At 39.8% G+C, this 25,390-nt stretch overlaps 1 protein-coding gene across 4 annotated transcripts in view; it reads right to left on the bottom strand.

Moving 5' to 3' along the window:
- The window catches only part of arhgap32b (Rho GTPase activating protein 32b), a 127,882-nt gene that overhangs the window by 54,323 nt on the left and 48,169 nt on the right, over positions 1–25,390 (bottom strand). For all 4 annotated transcript variants that reach the window (XM_030437072.1, XM_030437074.1, XM_030437073.1 and 1 more), the window contains exons 3-5: positions 16,953–17,058; positions 12,267–12,361; positions 11,865–11,949 (exon numbers count right to left, since the gene is read on the bottom strand). In XM_030437072.1, the coding sequence (XP_030292932.1) occupies positions 11,865–11,949; positions 12,267–12,361; positions 16,953–17,058 (286 nt within the window). The remainder of the gene's footprint in view (positions 1–11,864; positions 11,950–12,266; positions 12,362–16,952; positions 17,059–25,390) is intronic.

Consider the following 25,390-nt stretch of genomic DNA (forward strand, 5'->3'; position numbering starts at 1 on the left):
TCTGCTTCAACTGTAACCTAAGAGAGCTGGTCAGGCTAACTTGGCTTCAGACCAAAAACACAGAGCTATGCTAACTTTTCAAACTGAATGCCAACTATGGCGCACCAAAAGCTATCTGCAAGTTCATCTGCTTTGGTAGATCAGAGGACCTTTGCCCACTGCAACAAAACAACAATTTCACCCAGAAAGAATGTTATGCTATTCCTGCACTAAAAGACTCCGCTCACAAAACATGACAGGCTCCAGCAGCAGAACCACTCTGTTAAATTAATGTGCTCTAAATTTATGTTTGTCGTTGTAATTTAATCTCCAATGGAAAAACAGACCTCAAACTGTTAGTCTGACCACAAAATGTGAGGACTTGGACTCGAATTGCTGTAAGTGATTCATCACCAATTAGGAATAGGCACTACATAGGTTGAAGTCTCTCATTAATGTCAAAAGGTGTGGATGCAAGTTTGCAGAAAATGGCAGAATAATGCTGCTAAAAATAATCCCCCATGACACTATTTTCACGTGGTGGTATTTTCAGCAGACTGCAGAACTAGAGGGGTTTGGAGTGCAGGGCTGCCTGCTGGGCTTTGCTGCAGTGCTTCAGAGCTAAAGGAGGATGTGTGAAGGGGCTACATGTAAAATCATTGCTAAAGCTATAAAAATGGATCTGTGGGACTGAGGGGTGCAATGGGAATTTAATGCAGAGACAGATCGCTGCAAGGGAATGAGATCATGACTTGGAGTAGGTTCACAAAACAAATCCCATTATGAGAAAGACTTGTTTAGTGCAGTGTGCATGTACTCAGACACCGACAGTACACACACACAAAGAAGTTGAAGGGCAGGGAGCTTACAGAGAATGACCCTCCGATGAGAGAGTACTGAGTGGGGCTACAATGGATTGCTACCATAGTGCTGAGAGTATATCATCAATATGTGCATCCTGCTAATTCAGGACACTCTGTTGTTATCCCACCTCACTGTTAGCTGTAGGCCCATTACAATCACACACTAATGTGCTAGATAATGTAGAAAAAAGGGCACAATTTACAACCACAGGTCTGATGTATTTAGCAAAATTAACTATATCCTTTCAAGACACGTCCACATTCCACTTTTACAGAATGACTGGAATACAGAAAACGCCAAAAACATCTCAATGTCAAGAGGATATTGCAATTTTGTCTTTTCTATCTCGACTTCATTTTCAGGAGGCCAGAAAGGGGTAAGGCGTTCCTCACATGCTTGCAGCGCTCCTGGAGTGGAGCAGTTACTCCAGCAGCCAGCTCAGCGGCTAAAATGTTTCCACGTCCTAGGCATTTCCCTGCTGGAGGCCCCCCAGGTCAGATAGGAGAGGACAGGATGGTTTGTCAAGTGTGACATAGGAAGGCGAAATAAATCAGTCTAGTCGAGCTGCAAATGCCATAACAAGAGAGAGTACATGGAACAGAAATTGGGCTGGTAATGTTTCTTGCTGACTGGCTGGATGCCAGTTCTGTGGAAAAATCACAAACAGTGAAGGAGACATCAAGATCATTCTGGGAACACGTCTGTACATCTGTGGTACATACCACATTGATGCATTTGATAAAGATGTTTGGAACATACATACGCACACAGTTTTTACACTTGCCACTGACATAAACAGCTTGTGAAAAATCATCTGGTGCAAGGCATTTTAGTTCAAGTTTAATTGGTGAGTGAAAACATTGAACACATCCTCACTTTTCATGCCAGCTTGAAGTGGATGGAACTCAACTTTATGTTATTCCAGAGTCGGGTGCAAAACTTCTGGTGGAATAAACACCAGTAGTCACATCGAATTCTGCTCTGATCAAGAGCCGCTTACCAACTGGCAGAGAGCACCTTAGATTAATTTTGAACTTTTAGCATTAAGATTTATCATCACTCCCATATATCAACTTGACTGCAGCAATGATACTTAAAGGTGACCTTTATCGTCAGGTGTTTATGTTCTGCAATATTGACTGCTGACTGGAGCTGGAGAGCAAATGAACACACACAGACCCTCGGTACATTCTGTTGATTGCGATCTCGCTGCTTATATACAGTAATATAGCTGTTTGGGCTGAATACACTTAAGTCAGTCAAGCAAATACATGGGGAACACACCATTAAAGAAACACCTTTGCTGATGAAAATCTGTCTGACGTAACTGAGGGCCAAAAGGCAATATTTTAAAATTTTATTTATATTAAGTTGAATCTCTTTTGCTGACTTCCTTGAGTAAACTTGAGGATTTCTCTGGGTTTCAACATATTTTAATTCATAATTCTTTCATGGTATATTTTTTAAGTATGTTCTCCTATTCAGAACTTTAACTTCAATCATTTTCAGGGGGATGGAGTTCAGGGGTTGCATGCACAGCAAAGCTAGAAGGTGTGGGTTTAAACCTGTCAGATAGATGGGATCTGTCTTTGTCTCACTTGCGTCAGCTGGTTCCAGTACACCCGGGATCGGTCAGTATTGCTATTGGATGTCTTCGACATTTATTCAAATGAAACAATCTTGAAGGTGATTACACTTTTTTGGCCGAAACTTATATGCAACCTGTGCTGGGGGCTTTGTTTTGTTTTAAAGGATCACATGCCCAGAATATATGGTTTATGAATATGGTTATTTTAATGATTTGCAATTTAAGATTGAATGAAGAACTAATTTCTAAATTGGATTTAATATACCGATGTTCATAACCAAACGAATAATGTGCGATAATTAAACTAGCTCAAATACTAAACAATCTGAATATTAAATATTGATGAAATATGCTGACATTGTCACAACTAACTGAGATAGTTTTGGATACTGAATTATATCTTGAGCAGCCTGAGTGGATGTTGTTCCACTTTATAATGAGCATTCTGACTTTGAGGACAATCACATGACCATGAGAGAAACAAGGAAAGAGAGGAACGTTATCTGTAATGTGTGTGTAATGTGTGTGTGTCTGAGTGCACTCTGGCTGGTCTTTTGTTTCCTCTAACAAGGGCAGAAAGAGTCTATGCGTTACATCATCCTCTGCTCACAAAGAGTGGAGAGAGGTTCTCTGAATGACCATGTGTTAGTGGGTTTGACATCACATCCCTGCAGGTCCTGGCTGACTTTGCTTTGTCCACACTAAATATTATACAGCTAAAACATATCTCCTAAGTCCTTGTGTAAAAATGCAGATTATTGTCATGAATATTGTGTGGATCTGAATGTCAGTCACCCCTGTGCCTTTAAAACATTGCCTGGGTGGGTGCTGCCCAGTGCTGCCGTCAGTATGGTGCTGTAGTTGATGGATTGGGTCCCGATGGGGGAGGGAATTCATCTCTATGCATCTCTCTTGGTCCTTTGTCAGTAAAAGGGGCGAGTGGGCAGTAGGAGCATATTGTGTCATGATGCTCAGCTCGCAGGGCGGATGCAGATAGGCAAGTGATGGATGCAAGGATGGGTGGGTGGATGGATGGATAGGTAAGAGCAGCAACAAAATGATGAGCAGATCCCATCCCCCTCCAGACGGTTTCCGTCACGTCACAGACTGAAGGTAGAAGCAGCTGAGACACATCAGCAGTACAGCAACACACAGCGAGTTGGCCTCAAGAACGGGGCGTCAATCTTTATCACACGCATGGACGCACGCATACACACAACCTACTGCTCTCATTCAAACACACTAAAATCACCGCCCTTTGCAACTGCACTGAGATGAGAGAGGGGGCTCCCCTTTCACAGCTGTTAAACTCTGATTGATCGACCGTGAGTATTGTTCAAGAGGGGATACACCACCCTGCTCTTTGTTTCTCTCTCTTTCTCTCACATACACACACACTACACACAATGTCCAATGTCTCAGACCACTTATCACATGCCTGTTTATTATTAATCTGCATCTGAGAAATCCCGTACCTGAAAAAACTGCATGATGCACGTGTGTACTGGTAGCGAAATACTTCTATTCATATCATATTCTTTCGTCCATAATATTTCCTCTGTACACAGCCATTAAATGTCTGGCCTCTGGCTGTGTGGCTGGGAACAGAGACCTTCTGTGTTGAAGGGCTGTCTACAGTATCTGGCTGTGACCTTAGCACAACATCAGAAGCCATGAAAACAAACAAATGGCAGGAAAATCGAAGATGCAATATGGCCATAAAGGATATGGATATGAGGCTGATGACACACTCTATACTGGTTGAGCAAGAGGGTTTTCAGGAATTTTATCTGAAAAGTAGGACTGTAACTGATGATTATGTAATTTTTCATCTGTTTAATGTTAAAAATTGTACAAATATGCCAATCACATACTGTCAGAGAACAAGGTGGTGTCCTCAAGTTGCTTATTTTGAGTTGCTTTGACTGACTGCAAAGTTCAAAACCCCAAAATATTCCATTCACAGTTAGAATGGCACTAAGTAAAGTGCATACCTCTGCCAATGCCCAACAGTACACTTTAATTCAATCAAGCCTAATACAATATCAAACTTGATAGCCCTGTATCCCTTTAAATTTGAAACCACTTACAACTGCTTAACCATACTGTAATTTAAAGGATCAGAAATGTGACATTGCTATGAATACTTGGCCATAACAAGCTGGTTATCGCTGTAGTAACTTTTCTGAAACTTCCTGCTTAAACCCCCAAAAGTCAGCAGGATCATGAGGCCCCGCTAAAAAAAAAAAAATCTCCTTGTCCACCAAAATCTATATAAAAAAAAAAAACTACTGTTAATTTTGAACCTTTAACTGCTGAACACAGGAGGTTTCCCACTGCTATCAAAAGTTCTACATTATATTCGTGGAAGTTGCATACTGAATTAAGATTGGCTCCGAACTAGTTGTGATGCAACAAAATTCTGCTTGTGTGTACATGTGTTGATTTAAAGTGAGCACAGAGAAACTTTACCCTTGTGAAAACAGCTTACAGCACAGAGAAGAACCAAAACACATCTTTGAGTGGAGTTCCCCTTTAACAATCTTCGAATAACTTTAAATGCTGAAAATCACTGTAGGTCAAACAGTAGTTTGACAGTTTTTTGAAAGCAGCAGCTTGTGTGGTTTTGAACTCTCCATTAATAGTAAAAAGTATAAGAGCCGGAACCTCAGTGTGTGACAAGGCGGGACAAAATGCTAGGCTGTAGTTAAACCATATGGAGGAGCAGGGCCCAGTGGGGTAGTACTGTTAAAGTCAATAAAGTTGTTTTCCTTCTGTCTGGATGCAGACTGTATCATAGGAACTGTCCTGCAGGGCTGGGAGAGGGCTGAGGGGAACAGAGTAGAAATGAAGGAAGCTGGAGGCCATTCAAGAGAGACATCAAGGAGGGCAGAAGCCACAGACAGCGACATGTCAAACTGTCTGGTGGATGACAGTAAATACACTATACACTATACACTGAAAATACTCAAGTTGTTGTGAATAAGTGAGGTTTTTAAGAAAGTGGCTCCTTTATTAGATACACATGCTTGTTAAGGCAAACAGCCATATTTCAACAACAAACTGCACGGCTGCAACTCAATATAACAGCATGTGGACAGGGTCAACAAGTCCTTTTGTTACACTAGACGTAAGAATGTGTTACTTAAAATGATAAATTGTTAGATTGTTTTGTTGCAAGACACAGCGGTCCCATCGAATTCTAAATACTTGCCCTCTGGCAATTTCTATACAATATAGAGACTAGAAAAAGACACATTAATAAAACATGCAGCCCACAGCGGTTCTTAACCAAAACACCTTGTCAATGTGCCAGGTCAGAGGAGAAAGGCCAGAGGCATTCCAGCTACAAATAACAACTTGGATCAGCAGTGCTGTGCAGAAAGGTGATGGTACAGTAAATACTACTTTCAGGAAAAAATAGATGATTGAAGAGTAGAAGACAATCGTCAGAAATGAGTACAAATGGCAACAATCTGTGGTTTGGATTGTTAATCCAGCTATGTGTCTGTGTAGCAGTATGGGGGTGTTTTCTTGGTGCACATACGGATTCTCAATGCCACCCCGTACCCAAGCTTCGTCGTTGACCATCATATCGTGTCCCTTCATGGTCCGTCTACCTTTCCAAAAGGATGCTTCTAGCAGAATTATGTGATATGGCACGAAGTGTTTACCCTCTTAAGAAAGCGGTCGAAACGCAACAGTGAATTCAATTCACTGAACTTGCTTCTACACTCTCCAGATTCCAACCTAAGGGAGCACATTCAGGATAGGGAAGAGGAGTGAAAATGCTAAAGATCTACAAAGTCTGATTCTGATGAGTCAGCATGGATCTAAACATCCCCCCAGGACTGTTTCCAGCCATGGCTCAAAGGATTGAAGGTGTTTGATGATCAATACTAAAAGGTCAGCTATAAGCTCTTAATAAAATGTAATACCTATCAAAGCTCTACTGCAAAAGTGGCTTTGACTTTGATTCTCAAATAGATGCACAAAATCATATGTAGTTCCATAGATAGTGTAGAACGATGGAGCAATTGAGAGATCATTAGGTAGTGTAGATTGATATAGATCAATAGATACATAGCTCTGCAAGCTGCAGAGTAAGTCTGTCAGCAGAGAGTCATCAAACAATTTTGAAAATTAATCAATGTTAAAATCTAACGTTATCCAGTCAATCATACATTTTTAACCACATACATCAACTCCATACATTGATGTCACACCTGTGGTTCTTTTTCCTTCAACATTTGTCACTAAATATATTTTACTTGATAACCAGGAATGATGGCAGCTGATACAGAAATGCGGAATTGTTTGCTGGGACTTCTATTCAGCTGTATCATCAACAGAAGAAACTGTTTGTGAAGGCAACTTGAAAACTAGCATGTCCTCCAGAGGCACAAAGGGGAGCTTCGATATTCTTACACTGTTCTGGCAGCCTGATAATTGTGCATCATGGCACAGCTTTATCATCACATTGTTTTATTCTTTGAGTAGGCCTTATCCATAGAGGTGGAGCTGGAGGTGAGGGGTGGAAACTATGGGCCAATCACATTTTGCCATAAAATAACTCATGTAAGAGGCCTCAAATTGTCTTTGCTGATTATAAACTTGATATGGAAATGTATTTGGAAAAGTAAGCAACTCAATGTCTCAAGTAATATCAAAGCAAGTAAGTAAATAAAAGGTTATATTCCAGCTTTGTATTTCGTTATCACAGAGTTGACCCACCTGATGTAGGTTTCTAAACTAAAGCATTCTGGCAAGGTTCAGTATGCCAAGTCTACACTCTACAATAGCACCTCTCTGAGGTTGTAATGAGGCACAGCAGTGCTTACAACTTACTGGCATTAAGCAAGCATAATGTCACTATATCAAGTTCAGTATGCTAGCATACTAACATTTACCGATTAACACAAAGCACAGACAAGTCTGATGGGCCTGTCATTAGTTTTGCAGATATTCTGGTCATAAAACAAAACACAGAACATGGTGTAAAATGGAGCAAGACGAGAAGTCAGTGGATTGCCAAAGGAGGATTCATTCACTGAGGCCCAATGAAGATCTATATAAAAACTCAACACAATCCATCCAACAGTTGTTGATATATCTTGGTCTAGGACCAGGGTGATGACATTGGATGGACATTACATCAAAAGCCAAAACATAACAAAACTGAAAGACTTCCATTAGAAACCAGTACAAGCTGATTCTGACCCCTGGTACCATGTGGCAAGATTAAACCCATGACCAAACTTTTTATATAGGTCTGAATCTGAATTTTTTTGAGACACATAGCCCAAATACATGTAATATTGCCTCTCCCTACTCACTTCACATGAACCTTCATTATACTCTGTGTACTGATCACACTCCTACAAAAACACACAGTGCTAATGTTAACTGTGAGTAATCCAAGTAACTGTGTTGACTCATTCACAGTGAGTGCACACAGGCCATTTGAAAATGTAATTTGCAGACATAGTATAAACATGTCTGTTCAACTGGGAGCTGAACTCCAGTCAGATTTAGAAACATTCTCTGCTGAGCTAAAGCATCAAAATATGTTGTTTGTCACAAGCACACAACTACAGGTACATTTACAAATGATGATGTCAATGTCCAGACTTGAGTTAAGAATTAAAAAACATGTACCCAGTTATTTCAGTGCTGCCAGTCACCTCTCTACATCAACACATGTAGATATGACAGTTGCACATCACAGAACATTGATGATATTCACACCGAGCTGAAAGACCCATCTCAAAGCCAGAGTACAGGCGCACTGTGACAGTCTGTTTGTCAGATGACATTAACAAGGTTCACACACCTTCTTAAACATCCAATGACATTTTAATGAAATTCCAGGCTCAATCAGCTCAATTTAAAGTACCCAACATGGCATAGTTCAAGCTATGAATCAAGGTTATCAAGGTTAGAATCATTCATGCACCCACGTGACTGTTGCACTTTTTCGAGGCATGTGGCCCAAAAAAAATGACTTATTATAACTTAACTTATTATTTTGAAGTAAATACTGTTCCCCATAAATCACTTTGACTATGCTTTTCGGTCTGCCAACCAGCTGGAATTTTCCTGTGAAAACGAAGGATGTATACAGCGCAAAAGAAAGCAAGTCTGTTATTGTGCAACCAAAACAGAGAGAAGCATTCACTCCATTGAAAGTGGTGCTTTTTTTCCCTCCAACTTAACAAACTTTTCAGGATTTCATGGACCCATGGGATTCTATCCATCATTAGCAACACCTTGGTTGCATAACTAGGTGAACAAAACTTAAAAAGGAGCCAGACTGAGTTAATGACACACAAACAATATATTAAAATCTAATGATTTTAACATTTGCTTAAGAGCACTGTGCAGCACAACAACTGAAAGTAAATTCCTCTTTGGCTAAAACAACTGGCCGGTTACCAGACAAATATTATTTGAAATACCAGTGTCTTAGGAAAAAAGTGCCACGCAAGTGCTGCTCAGAATGCTGGCACACTCCTCTTTGGCCTTCTGTGACTATGAGATCCAAACGTTTCCACAACAAAACCTCTCATGACTCAAATTCTCCTTTGGCAAGGCTTTTTATTATGGAAATGAAATAATATGTCTTCCAGCAGAAGGCCTTACGCCAGCCTGAGCTGAGGTCCTAACCCTGCCTCAGTCCAATACACTGTATATAAAATCTGTCAGGCTTTATGCGCAATACGAAACTACTGGTAGGTTTCTAACACAACATATTGCTTAACTGTACCAGGTGAACTTTAACAGTAACTGGTACACATAGATGAAAATACTACAAATAGTATTCCAGTGATTATGTCCATGTTTGTATGCATCGTCAACTGTCTGAATGTGAGGAAAATAAACAACTCCACAACCTTTATGTATGTATCATGCAGCAAAAATTGATTTGTGTTAACTCTCTCTGAATGCTTAACTGAGTGAACACAAATTCGTATTTTTATCATGTCCGAGTCATTTGGGCAAAAGTAAACAGAATATTTGTGACCAATTCATTAAACAAGCAAACATGTTTGGATGAAGCAAGATTATTCATAAATTATACTGATTTGACACAGGGAACAAATACAGATGAATTATTCCCTGAACAAACAAAGAAGACGTGAGTTTTGGCTCAGGGTTGTGTTCACTGAAAAAGAGGCAGGAGCCGTGCTGAATGCTGAAAGCATAGAGTAGCAAAACAAAAAGACTGGGACTCTTGAAAGCAATGAAAGCCACAAAGGGTAAGACAGTCATGCTGCTGCGTGCCAGTATTACCAGCCAGCTCACACAGCTGGGATAACAAAAGGAGAACCAATCTACTGACTACAGACAATTCAATTCATTTAAGCTCAAGAGTTTCCTTTATGCAGTGAATTAATGGATATATTCTGTGGTGTAACCTGAGATGCATCAGAAATATATCTGCAGGGGAAGTAGATGTAAGCTTTAAATGGAACTCTCTCAGTCCACCTTCCCAACAGAAATGTGTGAGAAATTTAGCTGACTGCTGACCCCTACTGGTTTCTTAACATATAGACCCAGTGTAAATGGTAGATAGGTCTTAGTGTATGCAAGATCTTTCTGATGAAAGCAAAAATTTTGTGGGACAATTCAAACTCTTACAGTAAGAGTAACAGTGGAGCATACTTTGATTCGCCATTCTCTGAACAAATTTGAGAAAAGCTTAAGGAAAACAATTAATTTTAAACAACTAAACCATTCTATCTTTACACCCCACAAAGAAAAGTCAACAGCACTGTGAATCCTAAAATCAATTTATTCCCCTCTCAAGGAATATTCTCGCAGTGTAGTATTGCACTCACAGATGGCTCATATGGCACATACAGGCAAAAATTCTGGTCAAAATCAAAGCAGATATGACTTTACCAGGGTTATCATTTCAAACTTCTGAGAGCTCCTTCCACAGCCAGAGGAGAAATTGTACAACAGTTTTCACAGGCTCAATGCTTCTCAAGCAAAATTAACTTAAAAGGTATAATTTGTAAGAAAAAGCCATAATTTAAAAGGTAGCTCCGAAACTACCACTAACTGCTGCTGACTTAGCCGTTAGCAAATAGCTAAGATAGCCATGGACCTAAGTTGCTCTATAAGCTGACAGGAGTCTGCCCGCACAGCAACCTGACAGAGGGAGACAACGCAGTTAATAGGGAACATGGAGGTGCACCAAACTGAGACTGAACACAGCCTCTGATACCAATGAAGGTCAGTTTTTAGGCAGGGTATGTGATCGGGACTATGACTCGAGGGATAAGAGGGTACCGCAGGTGGGAACAGGAGAGAGGTGGAGCAGCAGAGGAGCGTGAGACAGTCTGACATCAGCAGCGGTAAAAACGGCGTGTAGAGCAGGAATATTTTCCCATCTTATTAATGAAAATTCTGGCCACATCTTACAAATTGCTGATTTAATGTGTAAAATTGGTGTTCCTTAAATTGTTTGATTCTAAGGTACAATGTTCACCTATTTACCACAACTATCCTTCCATTAATTAGTTTACCTAATCTTTACAGTCATAATGCAGACAAACTATAAAATAACAACCTTGACAGTCTGTTACCAAGAATATAAAAGGTGTACCAAAATGTACCAGTCTGACATTCAAGCTCCTCACAGCAGATATTTTGAAGGTAAGGAGAAAAGATAAAGAGACAAAAAAAAATCTATGAAAAAGGAGCTGATGCAAAAAAAAAAAATCTGTGAGAAAACTGCACCAAAGAGCTGCTGATAAATGTGGTGTGAAAAAGATAAAGTGTGAAGGGGGACTGAGGTTGTGACTCCACAGCAAGGCGTCCGCTGACAGTTAAAGCCAGAGAGGAACTTTTAAACAATTTTAACTATTTTAATTACATTTATCTAAAATAAGGCACCAGCAGTTACTTGTTTAATTGGCAGGTAGACAAGTTGCAGTTAAATGTACAAGTAACATTAACCTGTTCTCCACAGAAAACCTCTGAGGTGTGTGAAGCTGGAGTGAATGAGGTCATGCTGGATTGGGTATTCAAAAAGATATCAAACAAATGCAAATCAACAACCAGTCCCGTGATATCAACAGCGAAAAGGATGAATTCTCCTTGATGTCAATTGGAAGAGACATGTGAGTCATACTTGTGTCTTTATGAACATCATATTTCCATTTCTAACCCAACACTGCAGGGGAATAACTGGAAAGAACATAAGTCTTTGAAAAAATATTGAAGTTCAAAGCTTCATCTGCACCATGATTGACATCCATGGTGCTGTAATCTTATACAGACAGTTCCACCAAACATTTAAAACCACAAGGTTGAAGCAAACATACTCCTCTGAGGGCGATCAGTCAAGCCTCAGCCCCATCACTGGGATATATGTGAGTAGATTTGGCATTAATATGGGGAAAAAAAGATTTAAGGTATCTACCTGAATTGTGCCAAAGTCCACATTTTCATAGTGGAAGTGAGCACACTCTGCCAGTTTTGGGAAGTGGCCCTTGGTGAAGCAAAGTCTGAAAAAAATAACACACACACACAGTTTGGTTGACACTTCATCCTCTGCTCATGATAACACCTCTGAGTTTGTGTGTGTGGCTAGTATAAGAAGGAGAGAGCACAGTGCAAACAGAGGGAGTGAAAGAAGGAGGAAGACACAGAAATAGACTGAGGGAATGGAAGGAACCCAACAGGAAACAGAGGCGATAAACAGTCAGTTAGAGCGATAAATAGAGATGAACAGAGGGACGGAGGGATGTGAGAGAGGTGGAGGAGACAGGCAGAGGCAGGTGTGTGTGTGTGTGTGTTTGTGCAAGTTTGTGTGTCTACTCACTTCTTGACATTCTTGACCTTCATGCTGGCTGTGCTGCTGCTGCAGGAGCGCATGAGAGGCTCCGTCCTCAGCTCAGGGATCTCTGCACTCCTAGCCTAAACACACAAACACACACAAACATCAACCATCCAGCAGATATCATCTCCGCCACTGTTTCACCACAGCATTCAAATAGCCAACTGGCTCTTAACTTTAAATAGATTCAAGTCAGTTGGTTATAAACATCGCTGATTGCTCATGGTAAGATCAAATGTCTGTCTTGGAGTTTAGTGAGAAGGCTCGTGAAGAGGATGATAACCTTAGAGCGTAAAGTGTTGACATGATGCAGTTTAACTGATTTATATCAACTTTAACTTTATTTATATAACTTTATTCAGGCAAGCCAGTATGTGAATTGCATAACCAAATTGTGTGAATTATAATCAATGACAATCAATGAGTGTTTGTTTACAAATGTAGATCAAGAGGCGGAGTGAGGTCAGTTAAAGTGGTAAATCATTGAAGCTATTTGACTCTAAATTCATTACGGCAGGATCCTATCAATGCTACTGTGCATCAAACTGTTGTTTTACAGTATATTCAAACTGTTTTGATGACCCTTCACCTGCTTGTGGAAGTTAAATACTGAATACTTAAAAGGCACAGTGAAATCCAAAATATTTTTTTCAAAGGAAGAAATTCCTGTATTCACTCCTCCCTTACAATGGTGTAATGTATAATATGACTGATGTAGACCTTGAGGTGTTGACATAAACTCATCAAATGTAGTCTGGGTTGACTCAATAACCAGTCTCATTATCAGAGCAATATTTTAATAGGAGGTGTGTGAAGCTGCATTTCCAAAGAGGGCTGCAGTGATACCAGTTTCAAGGTAGAATATGGTATGAAAATTGACGGTCATCATACCTCATACATTTGCATCTATGCTTTTGAATTCTACTGTAGGAGTTTCATTAAACAAAACAATATTGTAGTTTATGTCAAGGTTTATGTCTGTCAGGACAAACATTTTGCAAAAATGAATATTAAACATTTGTTCAACCTTTCTGGTTTCATTCCATTAAAGACCACTGTAACTAATTCAAATAATTATAATAATCCTCTAATACTATTTACCCATAAACTGTAATATTTTCTGAGACGGTTATTGTACTGCTAAAATCTCACACCGTGTCAACCGTATAGTCTTATTCATTTAATTTCTCCCATATCCTCCTCCCTCTCATTCATTTAGGTGAAGCAACTCCGCTGTAGCAGAGGGGGTACCAACACAGGGCTTCAACAGAAAAGTTGAACCAGGCTCAACCTGGCTTGATGACATCAGCGAGATCACATCTGGTAAGGCCCTGCATTAATCTAATAAATGCAAACATATAATCTTTTAAGATTATTTTTTAACATGTTTAACTCTGTTTAGCCTCGTATGATAACTTTGACTTGTAAAATCCATCCTCATAATATTTTAACCTTGTGTTTTTTAGCGTCAGATAAACCTTCAAACTCATGGCTCATCAGCTGGGATTCCTGGATCATATTTTATATTCAAACTGATACCTGAGGTGAGACACTGCCACCAATGCAGCCTCTGGTATTTTTTTTAAGGCGGGTCTGTTTTTGGTTTCCCTAAAAAGGCGGGCAGGGGAAGTGTGGGTACAGTGTATTCATTATTATTAATTACTAACATGAATCAGTTTGAGGCCTGACTTGAGGACAGTGTGACAGGTCCACACTGCCACTAATGTCTGGTGCCTCAACACAAACTCTGTTTGGAGTTTGTTTCTGTGTTTACTGGTACCAATTGTCAAATGCGCTTTCACTATGTTATAACAGCACACATTCTGTTTGTTAGGTGGCTTATCTCAGAAGTGACCTTGTTCATTGCAGCTTTGTCCTACATGAGATTAGAAAGTTATCACTAGTCACATGGAGGAATTGGGACTTTAACAATGATACCAGCATTCCTTTTAATTACAGCTACTAACATTAGATAGGCCGGATGAACAGAGAAACTGTGGACCAGGCATGATAAACATTATACATATGCTACAGTTTTGGGCCAAAACATCCACTCCACACAGGGCTCTATGAACAATCAGCTGCTTCCCTTGGCTGTAAGTATTTCTTATCAAAGCCACATGCTTCATTGACAGTGAAAATCAGATGCAGCTGTGGTTAATCATATGTTTACAGAGAGCAGGTGAATCTGGCAGATTTTATAATTGTGGAATCTTCAGGTCAGTAACCTGACCCCTAGCAGGGTGTTGGAAGCCATCCGGGGCAACAAAATAACTGAAAATGAAGGTAAAGAAAAAAAATTAAGATAGGCATGAACCAATTGTAAAGTTTCAATGATTTGGATGCTAAATTATGCGTTAACATAATATGTTGATACTTATTTTCCCTTTTGTGCCAGGAAAACAAAGGAATCTTTATCATAAAGTCTGTTTTAAAGTCATTCAGCCCTTCATGACTGTATCTGTGATGGACACAGATTCAGTCATATTCAATGTTTGAAACAACACTTAGAAAACTTTCTTTCACATGTCATGGGCTACTGTAACAGGTGAATGTAATCTTATTTTCAGATAGGCCCAATACCAACAAGGCAAATATGATGATACTGATGTAGTGCCCATATATCAGTGCATCTCCGGATAAAGAGATACAAAAAGATTGATGGGAAATCAATTTATAAAACAAACCAAAAAGGATCAGGAGGAAAACTGTATCACAGAGTTGCTGGCCAAGTGAAGTGTGAAGAAGTTAAAGTCAAGGTGGACTAGAGCTGTGAAACTTTCCTGTATTCAGCATGCGACTCCACAGCCAGACGGTCAGTGACAGTAAAGGTGGTATGCAGATGAGGACACGGTTTTTAAGACTATACCACCTCTAACTGGACGAGGCTGACAGAGGCGGACAGAGGGACAGCAGCAAAACTTGCCATGACTTCCCAACTTTATGAAAAATGGAGCTTCTTTAATATTTTCTGCCAGTAAAATAGCTTGTGTGAGTTTGTGTGTGAAACCAAAATCAGCCTCTGCCACATTACGAATGCTTTTCTGGCTGTGTGACTCTGATGTTGTACATTAATGTGAAAGCTTTGAACTTGTTGAAACCGATTCCTCGTCTATGATCTAAATGCTGTAATTCATGGCAAATCTATAATATTGAAGAAGATTAATTTGTTAATTTGATCATTAAAGTTGAAGGGATTATGGGACTGTTTTGTGCCGTTATGTCTTGCTCTCCAGTTGACACAGAATATCATTCACAGTTCAACAGGACGTTGGTGTGACAGCTTAGACTAAGTTTCTTAACGTCTATCATCACCTCCGTGAACCACCAGAGACATACATAATGCATGCCACTCCAGTACAGAGTCCCTCTTGTATCAAATATTGAACAAAGAATAGCAGACATGCAATACCAAAAGCCCCGCCTCTGTGATCAATATTCATTAGCTTGGTGAGATTGTTGTTTCTCTTTCTCTCTGTTGCCCAATCGAAGTGAGCACTCGCGATAGGGCTCCAACCACGCGCCAACCACGGGTGGCTCGGCATGTTACCATGGAGACGGCCTCATTTTCACCGTGCTGTTGATGCAAGAAGCAAGAACCGAACCAAAGATGGGAGGAAAGGAAATAATGAATGATGGTGTCTGGTGAATGGAATCCAGGGTGGAGAGAAATAAACAGATGACACAGAGGAGTACACAGATGGCAGGTAGATGACTATCAATGCAGAGAGTGTGGAACACGGTATCTTTAGGACACCAACAGTCACCTGCATTAATCATGAATGTGTGATAGAGTTTCAGGAGCAGCGGAGACGCAGTTTGGATAGGAGAGATAGACACAACTAATCAATCCACAGACGCTGATAAGAATGTGACAGGCAGCGAACAGCTGATCAAGTCATCAGTGAATCTGACACCTGACACAGACAGCAGTATGAGCTTTTGCTGATTTGAGACAAGAGCGGGACATTGATGATTACACCGAATGTACTCAAACAGAGTACAGAGACTGTGTCATGTCTATCAATGTGTGTTTATGCAAAAGAGCAATGACTGTGTGTGTGCGTGTTAGAGTGAGCCTGCACACGCGTGTGTATGTAAAGACCACTTAATTCGGACGGCTTGTCCAATTGGGGACCAAAACTGCATCCAGGAATCTCCAGGAAACAAGTCTATGTAAAGTACCCAAGTGTGACATGAATCAACATTTGCATCTGTGTGCGTGTCAGCTCTGGAGAAACCTCTGGCTGCACCAATTCTCATTCTGGTTTAGGGGAAGAAATTGTGATCTTTAAACCTATCACAATCATCTTGGGCGGCACTTAACATAGGATGCAGTTACGGTGCCACAGCAAAATAGTCTCTGGGGAAACTTAGTTTGCACATGGGGAGGTGATTTCATTCAAATGGCTCAATCCCTGAAAAAGAAAAAAGGTAACAGCTGCTAGCTTGTTTATGTTAGAGAAATAAGTGAACAGGTTAGTGTCAGAGTAAATTGGCAATTTCAGCATGTAGATTACTAGCTGGGAGATTGTTGTTGGGTCACGTAGCGATGGGGAATTTGAAAACAGTGCATGCAGATAGCGGTAGGAAGAGGACATAGAGTACAATAGGCTCCCAATGATAGGATTTATACCGAGAATCTTCATATCGATAAGTCAGACTACTCACCATGGCACTGATGGTCTCCTCCCAGTCAGGTCTCTCTCTGGGATGAATGTGAGCCAGCTCAGGCACAATATCGTCGTCCTCCAGGTGACGTCCAGGCCTCAGGCCCCTACAGCCAACACACACACACTTGAAGTTCACTTGGATGACATTTGGCTTTAGTGATTCAACTAACATTTATTTCATTCTTGATTTATCTGGTGATTCATTGATTCACTGTTTAGTCTATGAAACATTTTTCAAAAAAAAAAAAAGAGGGAAGAAAGTGAAAAGTGTTAACATTCCAGAACCCAACTCAAAATTGCTTGTGTTGTCCAATCCAGTCCAAAACTCAAAAAGTGGATACATTATTTCAGCTCTACTTGGCTTTATATCATAGCAAGTTCAAATGTATTTGTCAAAAATAAAGTCAACACTTGAAATTCAATGTTGAATGATGAAGAAGCTAAAATAAAAGGAAAGGAAGAAACTAAACTTATAATAATACACACAGCAAACAGCAATGTGTAAAGTATTGAGCATTCAAGAACTAAAATTACATATTTTTCATTTTCATTTTAGTGATTTATATTAAAATATATTTAATATATAAAATAAAAATATATTAAAAGGTAGGGAAGGCAGTTCTAGAGAAAGATAGATGTTCCCAGGTCGTACATAGCGACACTTTGGGTTAGGGCTGTATTCTAACCCCAGAGCACCGGTGTGTGATCACCTGCGAATGAGTCTCCAGAACACCCTTCACTACCTCTCATTCCAGAGTAGACAGCTAGAAGCAACAAGCAATTTCTCTATTCAAATGTTGATTGGAAAAGTTCTCTCTATTATTAGTTTTCTTCTGAAAGAATAACATTAAGTGATTCCATTGGCAGATTCATCTGCATTTTTTCTCAGCAAAGTCCATATTTCCAGTTTCTCAAATGTAAGAATTTGCTGCTTTTTAGATTCATCATTGTAAATGGAACATCTTTGAATTCAGACTACTGGTCAAACAAATTAAGCATCTGAGGACATCAACTTGAGAATCAGTAAACTACATTGGGATTTTTTCACAAACTATCTGAATATAACAAGTTCAGCATTGAATACAAATGAAAAGGAAAGGAAAGGAAAGGAAAGGAAAGGGGCTATTGGACAATTTGAAGGTAAATTTGAGTCAGCATTTCCCTCTTAGAACAACTTCAAGTTGATGAGATGTCTCTCAACAGACTTCTCATCAACTGCCTGTCTGAGACTGACTTTGTTTCCTGAGAGGCTGAGAGAAGCCAAGGACAGGGAGGGAAATAAACCAGACTTCCACGGCTGCATTTCTCAAATTGACTAGTGAGGCGCGCACATGCACATCGACACACACAAACACACACACACACACACACACAGAAATTGAAAGAGTAAAAGTCCTGTGTTTTAGGAGGGATGGAACAGTCTGCAGCAACTGCATGATGACAGCATCTAGCAAACAATGAATCAACGTCTCTGCATTGAGATAATTGGAAGGGTCCGAGACTCTGAGTTAAGATGTAGGGAGGTAAAGGTTAGTAATAGCCAATTCTATACATACCCCACTCTCCGAAATCCTCCTCCACTACCACTCACTGATCATATTTCATCATTAGTCAAATTATGCAACTTTTTCTCAACAAAACTACATCAAGTTTTTATACTCCGAGATTCAAAGAGCAGGACTTACAGATACAACAAGGAGGTTTTTGCGAAAGCCTGATTGTAGTGCTAGCAGAGCCTACTGACAGTTTAAGGGCTTGTTATTGTTTTGATTCAATGAAAAACAAGGAAATTAACTTGATTAGATGCACAAAAAATATACAAGATAAAACACCATTACTGATATAATCAATTTAAGAATGACTCTTGAGCAGGGCTAACACTACAGTACGGGGAGAAATGGTCAACACGGGCTGTCTCTTCTTCAATGACAACAGGAGGTGAGCTTTTAACTCACAGTTTTATAACCTGTCAACTATATGATGCTAGCTGATGTTAGCGTCAAGGGCTAGAGTAGTTAACCCTTGGCAACACTGTTGTGAAAGTAATGACAAAATGACAAACGTGGTTGTCCAGATTTTGAAGCCTAGATATCAAACACGACATTCACCAGGGTGGCCTCAGTGAGGGACAAGACTGGATCTGTACTCTCATCACATTAACAGATAATCTGGGTGGAGCTTGGTCGGTTCCTCCTCCGATTTGCCAGGGTTAAGTCAGCCCGATACTCCTGTAGTCTGTGCCCAGCCTTAGACAATAAACATATTGATACATTCTGTGTACATCCAAAGGTAACATACTGCAGGAATTCAATCAAATTATTGTGGACAATAAAAATCAAATCACAGTCTGAATGTACTATCCTTCCAACTGGGCCAAATCCTGAACAAGGTACTGAACATACACACACACACACACACGCACGCACGCACACACACACAGAGTCCCAGTGGACCTTGTTTAGGCCAGTGAGGCTGAAAAAGAAGATCTCCAACATTCTTTCGAAATGGTGCAGACGCTTCACAGCTTTGGGATGTACAGGTCAGGAATGTAGTGGGTGATAAACACTCATTAATAAAAAATATAAATAAATAAACAAATGACAAAACAAAAGGTGAAACTGCGACTTGGAAATCTGACAGACTCAACATGATACTCCAATCAAACACCCCTCCCTATTACTAACTATTACCTTTAGATGCATTCAACCCTTCAAAAAAACGGGTGTTGCATTCATCCCACTCACTGTCTGTATTATATAGGAGGTGGAGATGAATTTCAAGCTCTTGGCCTGTTGGTTGTTTTTTGCATTACCAAGTCAACCAATTTCCTTAGTTAACAAACAGGCTACTGATTAAGTAGCAGAAGTGAGCAAAGCTACCCAGCAAGATAGCTGGGTTGCAAGATTATTTGATACAAACTTAATTGAAGTCGAGACATAAACATACAGTATTTTTGCTTCTATTGGTCTCTCAAACAAATCAATGAACACAAAAGACACAGTTTGATAACATTGTGAAGTAGTTGGATCCTGGGAGTTGCTGTGGCCATTGTTAAACCACCATCATTGCTGGTGAAAATCTATCAGCTGAGACTGTTAAGTAGAGGTTGGTAAAAATATCGATTCATCAGTGCATTGCAATATATTTTTTCCCAATTCAATGTCGATTCATAAAATCTTCTGAATCGATTCGGGCAAGCGACCATCCCTCGCCGGACCTCTCGGTCCCCGCCTCAAGCAGCTGGAAGCGTCTCGCCCGCAACCTCGCTCGAGGGTCGGAGGGTGATGCGCCGCGAAACACCGTCGGAGCTGCGGAGGCGGGTAGCCGATGTCTGACGCACCGCTCTTTCTGAGACTCTAAACTCCCAGTGAGTACCTTTTTCTTACATTTCAATTCGAACTAGAACTTCCTAGAGGAAAGATTTATAATTTAAGATGACTTTTTTTAATAAAAAACAGGTACTCCAATGAATTATTTGTTTATTACTACTTATTACTGAATCAATATCGAAGCATTTAGGTCAATATTGAATCGAATTGCGACCTAAAGAATCGAAATCGAATTGTGAGGTTCTTAACAATACCCAGCCCTACTGTTAAGTCTCTGAAAATCTCTCCAAAATAAAATGTATGTGCAACAGAATGAAGGCTCAAATACAATTCCATGTTGTTAGTTGTTTATCTCATAACCTGAGAAAGTTGTCATCTTCAGCGATGTGGATTCTCTGTCATGTGGAGTCAAGTGATAAGAGATAAGTGAGGAGAAGTCTTCCAGAATTTCTGGGCCACTGACTGACATCCCACAGCCACAATGACTCTAATGACATGCTTTAAGCACCACTTACCAGGGAAGGCTTGAGACCTAGTGACACAGTGTGAAGCGCTTTCAGATGCCAGAGATAAAGGCCAAGCTTCACTCACCAAGTATCACTTTCTCTGTTCAGAAGGGCTGTGCACTCTCGGCATTCCCAGCATTCCTTGGTTAGGAGGCATACAAGGAGAAAGGAACTACTGCACCTGCTCCTAACACTCTTGATAACACAGCAGCATGAAAACCTTACTTTAACCTCGTGGTGAGCAGCACTTTGCCTGCTTTCCACCCACCCTTCCCCTTTCTAGATACAGAGAAACTGACAGAGGAGGAAGGATGTTTTTATGATGCTTTTACAATATTTATCTTTTATATCATATTATGTGCTGTCATGTATGGTCGTTGATGTTTTTTGGATATTCTTTTATGCTATTTGTGCAAAGCAAGTTCCCCTAAGGGCAATAACGGTTTCATTTATTCATTCAAGGAGGACTTCCTAAGCTCCTAGCCTGCTGAGTCAAATGTTTCTCTTTCCCACCCTGTCAGAAACAAAGGAGAGATCCTTTCATTTAATAAAATGCTTCAAACTCGACTATTTTCCATATATTTCCAACAGCCTTGACATATTGTGCAAAAAAGCAGACACAGCTCCATTTTACTGAGAAAAGGAAAGCCGTGAATTTCTTTTTGCATGTATCCTCAGCCACCACTTTCTCATGTCTCTGAGACTAACCCTCCTCGCCACTGAATGCCTGACTCAACATATGCTCAGCCTCAAACAGAAATCATGTGGGTTTTATGCACCAATATTCCAACAGCTGCCACAGCCAGTTAAGCACAGACTTTTCTCACAGATACCAACAGGTTTTAGGGTGAGATATATACATTCGAATGCTGCCACAGGAAGTGCTGCCATCACAGAAGCTCTACGACAGAATGCTTTGGAGCAGTGTCACGGTTAGCAACTTGATCACTTTGAAAGGAAATTTCTTCAACACTGCAGCAAGAGTCAAGAAACAAAAGCACAAATGTGACAGAACTATTTTTAGCTATTAAAATTGTCACTTGCAGTATAGCAGATATCTTTCTAGCAATTATGCTAATTATTGTATAAACTTATATACAATTTTGCCAATTTGTCAGACTTATGATGAAACAGCTGGGTTGTGCAGTTACATACCTATGTACACATTATTGACTATCAACCATCAATGGAATGGAATCACGATGATGTGATAATATTGTGTGAGAGTCAAGAGTTTTCTCTAAAATAATGATTTAAAGGAAACTGTCATAAAGAGCACCGGTTGCGTTATTCAAGATTATGTCTATAAACAGTTTTTGACTGCTGTAACAAAAAACAAAAACAAAACCACTCTTGTGTCTGTACGCGATATTTGAGCTTAAGCCAGTCGGGCAGTCAGTTCATCATAGCAAAAAGACTAGAAACACAGAAGCAGCATGCCTAGCTTAGTCCAAAGATAAGGAAAAAAACACAAACTACCTCTACAGCTCACCAATGAATGTATTATAGCTACCTTGTGAGAAACGGTTTGAGCACATAAACCACTGTAAAACCTGGGACTGTCATCTGAAACATTTTTGATTTTTGCATGAACTAAACAATTGTAGGTATAATGTGTTGGTGCTGGTAGGCACAACTTTTTTTCTCTGACATGTATATGGAGCCTTACTAGCCATTTAACCCTTTTTTCATTTTTTTTGCTAAGCTAAGATAAACAAATTTGCCTTCGATTGTAGCTACATATGTAGTATAAAAATATGGGATAGTTTTTATCTTGTTATCAGCAAGTTATTGTTCCTTTAAATTTTAAAGGGGTATGTTGTTTGAAGTTCTCCCGAAAACACCTCAGAAATAGTTTCTCCTCCACATTCCTTCCAAATTACTTGTTTGCCATGTTCATTTGGATGGCTGATCTCTAGTCGGTCCCTAAGAGAGCTTGTTGCAGCTTTTATGCACTAACTGAAATGTCTATCAATGAGTGGATGAGCTGATTTTTGTTCATTTGACTCACCACTTAGTTTCCTACACATATCTGTATAGGGGTGTGCAAAGATCACTTGCCCGGTATGACTGAATGAGATTACATTTTTACATGTTACAAACTTAAAACACTGAACATTAATCCAAGATATTGTATATTGATTTAAGTGACCAGTCCTATCTAAATAAACCTCCAGAGCTCCTCTTTTTAATCACTTTGCAGGTTGATAATGGACTCACGGATGTGTGTTGGTGACAGATAAAAGAATCAGTCTAGAATTGCAGCTGAAACCAAAAATTTAAATGTTGTTTATTCTACTCAAAATGACAGTACGTCATGTTATAAGCTTTTATTTGTAACTGACAACCAGTTCAAACATAATAAAACAGCACAAATATATTTAGGAGGCAAGAAATGAATAAAAGCAGCCAAACTAAGGCAACAAGTGCTGCCAGTTTGGGTGGCTGTGATCAGTGTTTATAAGAGCAACTCTTAAGAGCATTGCATGTTTTCTGTACTGGACTGAACACACGTGGAGACATGCCACTTTTAGAACAGCCAATAATACTCTCCAGAGAATATTATGGCACTGGTCTCATGAAAGAGATATCTGCTGAGTGTTGACTAAAGGCTGAGGGGAGTGGAGTGCCTCATGTTCGGTTCTACAAGAATGAAACAGTGCTTTGGTTAAACTGCATTTTTTCCAGTCAATCGTTTATCCAAAAGGAATCAACTCCTGAATGGCACTCTTTGAACTGGCTGTCTGAAGCTATTCAAAATTTGAAATGTGATTCTGCTAAAGTAAAGCATCAGTGATGATTCAAGTGTTTATATGTTATATATAGTGCCGATTGTTTACCTCTATGCTCATCACAGAAGAAATTACACCTTTTTTGAGCAGCAAAATGTTGTAAATAAGTTTCATCATTGTGAGTTTTGACATTTTGACTTGCTTTGACAGAAACTCTTGGTCAGGGTTGATTAGTAAAGGTGTGACATGTTTTCTTTTTTTTTATTCTGTTTTAGCAAACAAATTTCAATAATAGTGTTTCATAACATAACTTGTTTCATGATATATCAATGATTCTTGCCTCATAGAATGTTTAACTAGATATACATAGAAACTTATTTTAGGCTGGTTGCTGCTGTAGTGTAACAAGTTTCGACTCACTGCCTCTGGCTGAAGCTACGACAGCAGAATTTGTGAGGGTGAAACTAAAGCCTGGCTTCAAGTTTGTTAATGAGATTCAATGAATGACAGGGAATGTCTTTGTTAACCTGGAGAACAGCAGTGAAGTGGAAGGAACAGGATTTCTGCAGCATTCACCAAGTTACATTAAAGACTTTTAAAAGACCTTTAAAATACAGGAAACGCCATTAATACTTGTTTAACGATCATACCAGCCAAGGCATGAAAGTATAACCACGAGGAAGCACATGGCCTAGAATTCTTCATTTTAAAACTTTTTTGTACTTCCCAGCTGTGTACAACTCTTAATGATACAGTCCAAATCAATGTGAAAGTGGACCCAGATAACATTCAGAAAAATGGTTTGATAGATTGGCAAATAAGGAAAAAATTTAATTTATTAATTCAAGTTTATGGAAGTTTTTGTTTAAATTGGCAGTTGAGTTGGTGAGCATCTGAGTTATTTTAGCGAGGAGTGGAGGTTTTGGTGGCGTTTCAGTCAGCACCATAGGACCTGTACTACCATCACAACACTCACACTTTTAGATTACGGGTATAAACACGTCCCAGTCTTCCCAGACCACTTTTGAAACTTTTTTATATTCATTTTGACTTTTTAATACTCTCAAGAGCATGGAGGGTTTCACTGTCTAAAATATATCTCTTTGCTGCTTCATGACCTAGAAGGAGGGAGGCAGCATACACTCATTCCCTTGTCTACATTGGCTGTGCAGCAAAACCAACATGTCAGAAGCACAACAGCAGTACCACTTTCGTGTCTAGCCTGGAGTGGTTTGGTCAGTACAGCTGTTCACCCAGAAGTTAGACAGCGCTTATAGCCCAAAAACAATCATGTAGCTATGTGTGTAAGTGAAAACAAAAAAGATTTAAAGGTCCCATATTATACTGTTTTTCATCAATTTCACACAGCTGTCAGAGGTCCAACAACTCTGTATTCGATATGTATTGCCCCAAACACATCCGTGGTCCGGAACTCCAGCCGTCTAAAAGTCGCTCTGCTGAGGTCTGTTCACAGCACTCTGTTTCTGTGCCTGCACCTTTAAATGCTAATGAGCTCCGTCTGTCAACGCCTACTTGGGGAGCCTTGCCTGCTACATCACCCTCAGGGAGAGGAAGCCCCTTATGCTAACGGTAGCATGCGCTAATGTTTACGGTGGATGTAACACTATGGCTCGCAGAGATTTTTTCGTTCAACCGAACCAGTTTGACCCAGAATCGGACCCAGAAGGAGTGGCTCCTGAAGAAGTACAGACTCTGTGGCTGCAGCAGGACGTTTCAGAATGGTTAGTGTGTCTTAATAATGTTAGTTTGTTTGTATGTGTTGTTACAGTTACTACCATGTAGCTAACGGCTAACAACTACCGAAAGCTGTGTTTGTCTCCAACACAGTCTCCAAACTTTTGGATATTG

This window comes from Sparus aurata, chromosome 13, assembly GCF_900880675.1.
Source record: "Sparus aurata chromosome 13, fSpaAur1.1, whole genome shotgun sequence".
Classification (NCBI taxonomy): Eukaryota; Metazoa; Chordata; class Actinopteri; order Spariformes; family Sparidae; genus Sparus; species Sparus aurata.